Source organism: Anser anser, assembly GCF_964211835.1.
Source record: "Anser anser genome assembly, contig: HAP1_SCAFFOLD_51, whole genome shotgun sequence".
In the NCBI taxonomy this organism is placed as follows: Eukaryota; Metazoa; Chordata; class Aves; order Anseriformes; family Anatidae; genus Anser; species Anser anser.
The window spans coordinates 962,817-972,325 of NW_028154169.1; the positions used below are offsets into that span (position 1 = coordinate 962,817).

General features: G+C 50.1%; 1 protein-coding gene across 1 annotated transcript; it reads left to right on the plus strand.

Moving 5' to 3' along the window:
* The first annotated feature begins 8,365 nt into the window (after window positions 1-8,365).
* Window positions 8,366-9,509, plus strand: LOC310890438 (olfactory receptor 14A16-like). Its single transcript, XM_083852796.1, has one exon. The coding sequence runs from the start codon at window positions 8,445-8,447 to the stop codon at window positions 9,429-9,431; it is 987 nt and encodes a 328-aa protein (XP_083708922.1). The 5' UTR covers window positions 8,366-8,444; the 3' UTR covers window positions 9,432-9,509.

Here is a 9,509-nt window from a genome sequence, read left to right on the forward strand (position 1 = left end):
ACCCCTCTGGTGGCTTTGGTGATGAGCTCACGAACCTCAGGCAATGAGGGGCAATTGAAGAAATCTCTCAAGAAGTCCAAGTGTGATGCAAGTTTCCTGCAGTGTCCTCCTGAGGGCCAGCACTGAAATAGCCTCCCTTGGAGCTCGCTAGAGCAGAACATTGGAGGCAGTGAGGAAAAGTAGACCAAGGCAGTGTGAAGGTGGCACTGGTGTGTAGAATATCTGGATGTGTTCCACCAAGCCCAAGAACCAAGCCTTGACCCTTGGTCCCTGGGAAGGGAGATCCTTTCCTTTCACACCTTGCTCAGGGCTCTTCCTGGTGCAGTAGGAGATGGCGATGTGCATTGCCAAGTGCAGGAGAACAGTACGACCCCTGCCTAGTTCATGGGTGGGGGTGAGGAGGTCTTGGTACTTTAGCAATAAGCTGTCTCCTCGTAGGCCTCAGTGACAGAGACAACTGTCATAGGCATGGACCCAAAGATCTCAGTTTGCTGACTCAGATCTCAGTTTGTTGGGACTTGCAGCCTTGCCTATGTTCTTGCTCCTCTGAAGACCAGAGTATCCTAGCGTCTCCCAGACCTGCATCTCTTTCCCTGCTGGCTGTAGGCCCTTGTCCGTGTGGTGTCACACTGGGTCTTAGCTGAGTAGCTCATATGAGATCCCTCATGGTGCCCAGGCCCTCCTCCTCCTGGGCACTGCTCACTCAGCAGGGTCCCAGTCTGCCCTGATGTGTGGGGTTCCTCTTCCTCTGGTGTAGGACTAGGCTCTTTTCCTTGTAAATGTCAAGAGGTTTCTGTAGGCAAAATCCTGCAGTTTCTCAAAGTTCCCCCACACTGACACTGTCAGCTGTTAATGTCTGCAGGCAGACAATTCAACTTTTGTGTGATTGTGTTATCTCTGACAAGATAGCAGCATCAGGAGTTGCAGGAAAGTTTGGATAATACAGGAGTAACCAGTTGAATGGAATTGCAGCTCAGAGTCCCAGAAGGGTAGGGGATGGAAGGCTGCCAGGTTCCACCTCTTCTGTGCTTCCTTGTCATGCATGCTGTCAGTTTGTCTGGAGCTGCGTCCTAAATGTTATGGGGCTGTGCAGGTCAAAGTTAGAAGGGCCAAAGCCCAACTGGAGCTCTATCCATCCATTACTTGAAAGACAATAAAAACTGTTTATATAAATACTTTAATAAAGGAGGATTAAGGAGAATCATCATCCTTTACTGGATGTGGGGGGAAACCTGTTGACAAGGGATGAGGTAAAGGCAGAGGCACTTAATGCGTTCTTTGCCTCAGTCTCTAGCAGCAAGACCAGATGTTCCCCTGGACATTTCTTCCTCCTCATGGCCAGTGCCACCCTTCCAAGGGTGCCTTTGTGGCAGTTTTTTCTCTCTTGCTCTTTTCTACAACAAAACAAAGCTCCATAAGGGTGGAAACCACCCCTAAAGTAGGCATCCCAAACCATCAGCCTTCTTGAGGCCTCTCAGCCAACCAGACACAAGTCACCTCACCACCATCTTCCAAGTCATGGGCCTGCTGCTGGCCTTGCAGGTTCTTGGCTAGACACACCCAAGCCTTGTGCCTCCTGCCGTCCAGTCATGGACTCAAGCAGAAGAGACAGGACAACCCATATCCAGGCCTTCTTTCTGTCTGGGTCCTCCTGGGTATGTTGGCAGAGGGGATCCCACAGTCGGCATGCCAACCAGGTGCCTTCTGCTGGCCTAGCAGGGCCACTGGCAGATGTCAGCCAGAAAGTACAGATCCCAGGTCTAAGTCAAGGATAACCTGCCAGCTACAGACAGAAGTGACCTCACAGTTCTTTTCTGTGACACATTCCTGCTGCTGCCCTATCAACTGCAGAGACAGAAGTGACCTCACTGTCACTTCCACAGTCACTGGTGTCCTGCTGGGTCAGGACATCCTGAGGTAAGGCTGACCTCTCTCTAGTCCTTTAGGGACTAGGACTCACCATTCTAGGTTAGAGGATAAACATAGGTTTAATGGGAAGCTTTGGTGTTCTTCTGTGGGTATCAGGTCTGTCATAAGGATATGGGCAAGCTCTGTGGTTTAGGGTATTTTCAGGTCTGCCAAGAACTTCTCTAGAGCTAAATAGTTCATTTTAATGTTAGTGTTTAGGGAAGGGATTAGGGTAAGCAGGAGAGTAAAGGTAAGGGAAAGGGGCTATGGCCTGAGTTATGCTTCAAGGGATACTTTGTGTTCAAGCATTAGAGTAGTGGAGTCCTCTCAGAGTGGTGGAGTAGCATTTAGGTGTAAGGATTAAAATTACTGGTTCAAATAAGGTAAGGGCAATACATGACTGTTTTAAATCAGTGTTACTGTAGCATCTACCTTAAATGACCCCTCTTACCTCTACAGAATCATAAATTTCTGCTAGCCATGCTTCTCTTCCCACCCCAAAACCTCACATCTCTCTTGTCCAGGCTACTTCTGACCTCCCCGTATCTTATTGGGATCAACCTTCTGATGACATTTAACATCTCAGTGTATCTGTCTCACCTCTGTTGGCTACTCCATTCCTGAGAAGGAAGTGGCATTTAGTCAGGAATGAAAAGGACCCAAAGGTCTTTAGGAACATCCTGCACAATGTGCCCATCAGCTCTGCACCTCCACAAAATCGCGCTTCCTACCTACAAGTTTTGTTTCCCAAATGGCTTCTGTAGATCCAGGGTTACATTTCCCAGGCCCTCACACGTGTTTCAGTTTTGGAAGTGCAGGGATGGGAGAAGGAAAGCAATGTAGGGATGGAACTGAGCTTGGCAAGGGATGCAAAGAATAACAGGAAGGGATTCTATAGATACATTGCTCAGAAAAGAAAGGCCAAGGACAGCGTACCCCTCTGATGGATGAGAAGGGTGAACTGGTAATGACAGATATGGAGAAGGATGAAGTACTCAGCAAGTTTTTTGCCTTCCCAAGTCTTTCATTTCCCTGAACCCATAGATGGAGGCTGGGGGGCAAAGTCCCACCAGCTGTAAGTAAAAAGCAGGTTTGAGACCTCCTGATGAAACTAAACGTGTACAAGTCTATGGGGCATAAAGACATGCATCCCAGGGTCCTGAGGGAACTGGCTGATGTAGTTGCCAAGCCTCTCTCCATCATATTTGAAGAGCCCTGGCTATGGTGTGTAGTCCCTAGTGACTGGAAAAAGGAAAACGACACTCCCATTTTTATAAAGGGTAGAAAGGAGGACCTGGGGAGCTACAGACCTGTGAGCCTCACCTTCGTGCCTGTCAAGATCATGGAAAAGATCCTCCTGGGATCAATGTCAAGGCACATGCAAGACAAAGAGGTGATTAGAGAGAGCGAGCATGGCTTCACCAAAGGGTAAATTGTGCCGGCCCAAACTGATGGCTTTCTACAATGAAGTGACCACATCAGACAACAAGGGAAGACTGACCGATGTCATCCACTTGAACTTCTGTTTTACTTTGACATGGCCCCACATGACATCCTGGTCTCCAAATTGGAGAGATATCCTTTTGATAGGTGGACCATTGAGAGGATAAGGAGTTCGCTTGAAGATCACACCCAGAGAGCAGTGGTCAATGGCTCTATGTCCAAGTGGAGGCCAGTGATGAGTGGTGTACCTCAGGGCTCTGTCCTGGGACTGGTGCTGTTTAATATCTTTATCAATGACATAGACAGTGGGATCAAATGCACCCTCAGGAAGACTGCAGATGACACCAAGCTAAGTGGTGTAGTTGATACAACAGAGGAAGGGATGCCATCCAAAGGGTCCTGGACAAGTTTGAAATTTGGGCCCCTGTGAACCTAAGGAGGTCCAACAAGTCCAAGTGCAAGGTGCTGCACCTGTGCTGGGGAAATCCCAGACAGGAGGATAGGCTGGGAGAAGAACTCATTGAGAGCAGCCCTGCAGAGAAGGACTTGGGGGTTCTGCTGGACAAAAATCTCAACATGAACCAGCACTGCGAGCTTGTAGGCCAGAAGGCCAATTGCATCCTGGGTTGCATCAAAAGAGGAGTGGCCAGCAGGTGGAGGCAGGTGACTGTCCTCCTCTGCTCTGCCTTTGTGAGGCTCCACTTGGAGTCCTGTGTCCAGGTCTGGAGCCCCCAGCACAAGAAGGATGTGGATCTGTTAAAACGGGTCCAGAGGAAGGCCAAGAAGATGATCAAGGGGCTGGAGCGCGTCCCCTATGAAGAAAGGCTGAGAGAGATGGGACTGTTCAGCCTGGAGAAGAGAAAGCCCCTGGGTAACCTCTTTGTGGCCTTTCAGTACTTAAAGGGGGCTTCTAAAAAAGATAGAGAGTGACTCTTTGTTCAGTCAGATAATGACAGGACAAGGGAGAATGGTTTTAAGCTAAAAGAGGTGAGATTTAAATTAGAGGTTAGGAGAAAATTCTTCACTTAAAGGGAGGTGAGGCACCGGAACATGTTGCCAAGAGACCTTAGAGATTCCCCATCCCTGGAGTTGATCAAGAGCAGGTTAGATGAGGCCCTGGGCAACCTGATCTCATGGGGGGCATCCCTGCTTATGGCCGGGGGGTTGGAACTAGATGACCTTTAAGGTCCTTTCCTACATGAGCCATTCTATGATTCTATGGTCTCACAATATTTACCTCAAGCATGACTCCCATCCCATCAGCCTTCCTGTGGTCTGTCACCTGACCAGAACAGAAGTTGTCTCGCCATCATCTTCAATGTCATGTGCATGTTTCTGCCCTTTACGGTCCCTCTCTGTGCCACATTCCTCCTGCTGCTCCATCAGCTCCAGAGACAGAAGTGGCCTCCCAGCCTCCTTCACAGCCATGTGCCTCCTGCAGGCCCAGCAGATCCTGAGGCACACCTGACCTCATCAGAGCATTCCCAGCCAGCTCGTCCATGTGGCCTTTGATCAGATCACATACCTGTCACCTCACGTGCCTCTTCCAATGCCATGTGACTGCTCCAGGACCTCACAATCCCTTGCCTGCTCCAAGGGGACAAACAGCTGAAGTTAGGGGTAGGAGTGGGGTTGAAGATCAGATGTGCTGTGTGCATGGTGGAGGTCTGGGGAGTGGATAATGAGGTTAATGTTTAGGAATTAGAGGTCACCCTCCGGGGTTAAGGGAATGGCAAGGGCTTCAAGGGAGGGATTGGTGTTCTGCTCAAGGTGCCTGCTCAAGGTTTAGGATAGGTTTTGAGGCTTGTAGTTTTGGTTTGGTTAGAGGGCTAGGTTTAAGGCTGGCATTTTAATCCTTGGTTAGGCTTAATCATCCTTCTGTTTACCCTTCTTGTAGAAGATGCCTTTCACATCTGCCTTTTCGAAATCCTGAGGAACATCTCTCAGTTATCTGGCCTTTCCAAGATCTTTGAGAGAGGTCTTATGGTGACATCTGCAGCTCCACCAGCACCTCTCTCACCATTTCCGCACCACCTCTAAGCAACCTGAGGACTGACTGGGAAGATGATGATGGTGTGGGAAAGGGCTTGGTTAAAATATCTGAGGAGGAAGACCAAAAGTTCTCTCTACAAGAGAAACTTTGAAGCATGCTTATGAGTATGTCCTGTTCCTGACTGGAAAGACTAATGTTATGATTGCTGCAAACACAATGCTGTACCAAAAGCCTAAAGGGAATAAGATACTGATTTCTTTTTTTGACTCGATGATTGTATTAGTAGCTTCTGTTATGCGCTGTTATGCACTTCACAGGGAGAGTGATGATGGTGTCACAGAAAAGTGACGCTCATGAGGACAGAAGAGCAGGTGGGTAAGGCCTTGGGCAACAACACAGGACATATACACATGAATACTGCATGAGAAGGAAGAGGAAGATTGGATCCAAAATGTAGATTATGAAAGCAAAGACCATGAGTATCACTGTGCCACTGCAGGAGAGCTCCAGCAACGGGGCAAAACCACAGAAGAGGTTCATGACACTGGGGCCACAGCACTGTAGCTGGGAGGAGAAGAAATAATTACTATACGTGAGAGAAATTCCTCTGATTCAGGTACAGCCGCCTTCTGGAGTCAGACCTTCCACTTCTCGAGCCTTGCAGAGAACAGGGATGGCATACAGCCCAGGACTGACCGTAGGATATGGCCCCCAGCAAGAAGCACTCCGGTCATGCAGAAGGTGCAGCTGATAGTGCTCCCACCTCTGTGAGCAAAGGGGGTGTTTTCCCCAGTCAGGAAGCTGGCCAGCATCTGGCGCAGTGTGGTGGAGCTGTACAAGGTGTGCAAGCGGGACAAATCCCCAAGGAAGAAGCCCACGGGCATCTGCAGGTGTTTGTTTGCAGCCACCATCACAATGATGAGGGTGTTCCACATCCCAGTCACCGTGCTGGTCATGTGAAAGGGAAGGAAGGGATTTGTCTATGGGTAGAGGACCTTCCAGATGGACAGCTGGGGAAACTCAGAGAATGGTGTCTTAGTGTCCCATTCCCTTCATGGAAACCATTTTAGAGCATCCTTGGTCCACCCCCCCCCCCCCCCCCCCCTTCCCATTTTGTTAGGACACCAATGAGCAAGATGTTTCTTTCTCAGTTCCTAAAAGAAATGGAGAAGGGTATTCAGTGGGGTGAAATGATCCCAAGCAGTCATGGCTGAGGTGTCCTGCTAGACAGTGGGAACACAATAGGGGTTAAGGGTGGGCATCATTTCTTCTCATGTTTGATAACCAAACTTTAATAGCACAAATCACTCTTCTAAAATCAGTCTCTCCCACATTAAGCGAGGATTAGTTGGTGACGAATTCAGTCTGCTTCAAACACCACACCCAGGAGAAACCCTGGTGCCTTCAGGAGCTGTCAGCCCTGAGGCCTTGGGGACACCTCAAGGGAGCCCAGTGGCACAGAGCAAGTGATGCCATGGTCGGGTGCTGTGCTGCTGAGCTGGGCCAGGCTTCAGGGCCCAAGGGGAGCTCCTGGCAAGTGGGCAGCACTGCAGAGAAACAGTTCTGCCCAGGAGCAGCTCCTCTGCACAGCACATCAGGGCTGGGGGCTCTGACCGCAGGTGGCATGGGGAGAGGAGAGAAGGAGAGAGGACTTGGAGGCAGTGAGGAGTGCAACAAGAGAGGGCAGTGTGTGGCAGGACAGATCTGCAGACTGTTGACACCGTGAGTCTCTGGCAGCAGGGCAGTGCAGATGGGATTGCCAATGGGGTCTTTTACAGATGTCTCAACCGATGGCTGATAGCATCTGTCAGGATGTGTCTCTCTGTTTCTCCAGCAAAGTGTATAAGATATGTTAGAGAATGGCATTTATACAAGGGCATTTCCAGAGGAAGACTGAGGCTTGGTTTACCTGAAGAGGAAGGCTTTTTTTGGATTCTGTGCTTTCAGACTCTAGCAGTGGAGGGGAATCTCAGTGAGTCTGAGTACACAGCTTGTAGGATGGGGTCTGTGAGTATGGACAGGGAGGAGAGGTGGGGACAGAGAACCAGCTCCCAGCAGAGACATGGGCAGGCAGCAGGGACACGGACAAGCGGTGGGAGGGATCTGCTGCCACAAATGCTGTGCGAGGGAGGGCTCAGCACCTCCCTGCCATCCCCTGCAGGGCAGGTGCCTTCCCTCTTCTCCCACCAGCACAGCCTCTGCCCTCAAGCCCCCGGTGTCCCCAGCAGGAGCTGCCTCCTCTGCAGGCAGAGCAGCAGCAGAGGAGGGTCTGCTGAGTGTCCATCTGTCCCTCCCTGGCCTTGCCTCCCCTGGCAGCAGCACGCTGCCATTCCTGCTGGCTTCTCCAGCTGGCCGTGCTGCTGCTGTTCTTGTTTCCAGGCTGGCTGGGGATGGGGGTTTCACATACACATGGAGTGAGTCCTCAGTGTGCTTGGATGGAAGTGGGGTAGGGGGACAGGGCGAGCGGTCTGGAGATGTGCACTTTGAGACCAGATTCTTCTGCTCCCAGCGGTGTCCTGATTCTTTTCGGGTAAACCTCTTAGTGCAATTGACCTGCAGCTCAAATTGACACCAGCACAGGGCAGCTGAGACCCATATTGATGGACAGATTGGCTGTGCACTCTAAAGGGCATTCAGCGTTAAAAGGACCATCCCTTTGCCTCTGAGAATCATCAAGGTTTCACTTGGAATGCACCAGAAATGCCCAGGATTTATGCCTTTAAAAATTCCTCAGGAGAGTGATAGGCAGAAGACAAATATTACAGAAATTAATCCCCACAGTCCTGCTCTGCTGTTGGGTGAAGTGTGAGCAACACTATGGAAAAGCTCTTTATTATCAGGTGATTGAATCGGAGATTACCCCATGTTCTTCTTTACCTCTAGCTGTAGTGCAGGACTGACTCTTCCGTTGCTCATAGCAAAGTCCACTCGTCCCAGGGACACCCTCAGGCACTGTCAAGCAGAAGCATTAAAGGGACCTGCCAAGTCTCTGCTTGAAACGGGAGAATCATTTTGGGGGGTTAAGAGAGAAATGGAAGAGAGAAGTCTATTTTTAATTCTTTAGCAGATCGGTTTTTCTCAGATAAGTCGTCTGTAACTTATGAATGTTTTTTCATCCTTTGGCAGAACCCGTGCCCAAAAATTGCAAATGCCGAACAGCAGCTCTGTGAGCGTGTTCTTCCTGCTGGGATTTGCAGACACACGGGAGCTGCAGCTCTTGCACTTCGGGCTCTTCCTAGGCATCTACCTGGCTGCCCTCCTGGGCAACGGCCTCATCCTCACCGCCGTAGCCTGCGACCACCGCCTCCACACCCCCATGTACTTCTTCCTCCTCAACCTCGCCCTCCTCGACCTTGGATCCATCTCCACCACTCTCCCCAAAGCCATGGCCAATTCCCTGTGGGACACAAGGGCCATCACTTATGAAGGGTGTGCTGCCCAGGTCTTTCTGTTTGTTTCCTTGTCTGGAGCAGAGTTTTCTCTTCTTACAGTCATGGCCTACGACCGCTACGTTGCCATCTGCAAGCCTCTGCACTACGGGAGCCTCCTGGGCAGAAGAGCTTGTGCCAAGATGGCAGCAGCTGCCTGGGGCAGTGGGGTTCTTGATGCTGTCCTGCACACTGCCAATACATTTTCCCTGCCCCTCTGCCAAGGCAATGCTCTGGATCAGTTCTTCTGTGAAATCCCCCAGATTCTCAAGCTCTCCTGCTCAGATTCCTACCTCAGGGAAGTTGGGGCTCTTGTGTTTAGTATTTCTTTAGTGTTTTCTTGTTTTGTTTTCATTGTGGTGTCCTACATGCAGATCTTCAGGGTGGTCCTGAGGATGCCCTCTGAGCAGGGCCGGCACAAAGCCTTTGCAACTTGTCTCCCTCACCTGACCGTGGTCTCCCTTTTTGTCAGCACTGGTATGTTTGCCTACCTGAAGCCACCCTCCATCTCCTCCCTGTCCCTGGACCTGGTGGTGGCAGTTCTCTACTCGGTGGTGCCTCCAGCAGTTAACCCCCTCATCTACAGCATGAGGAACCAGGAGCTCAAGGATGCAGTGAAGAAGCTGTTTTTATTTTTGCTTCTTAAGCATGAATATTGATAACATTATTGTGATTCATATCATATTGTTTTTATCGTCATCATTATCATAATGAATTTATTAATAATAACCCTATCA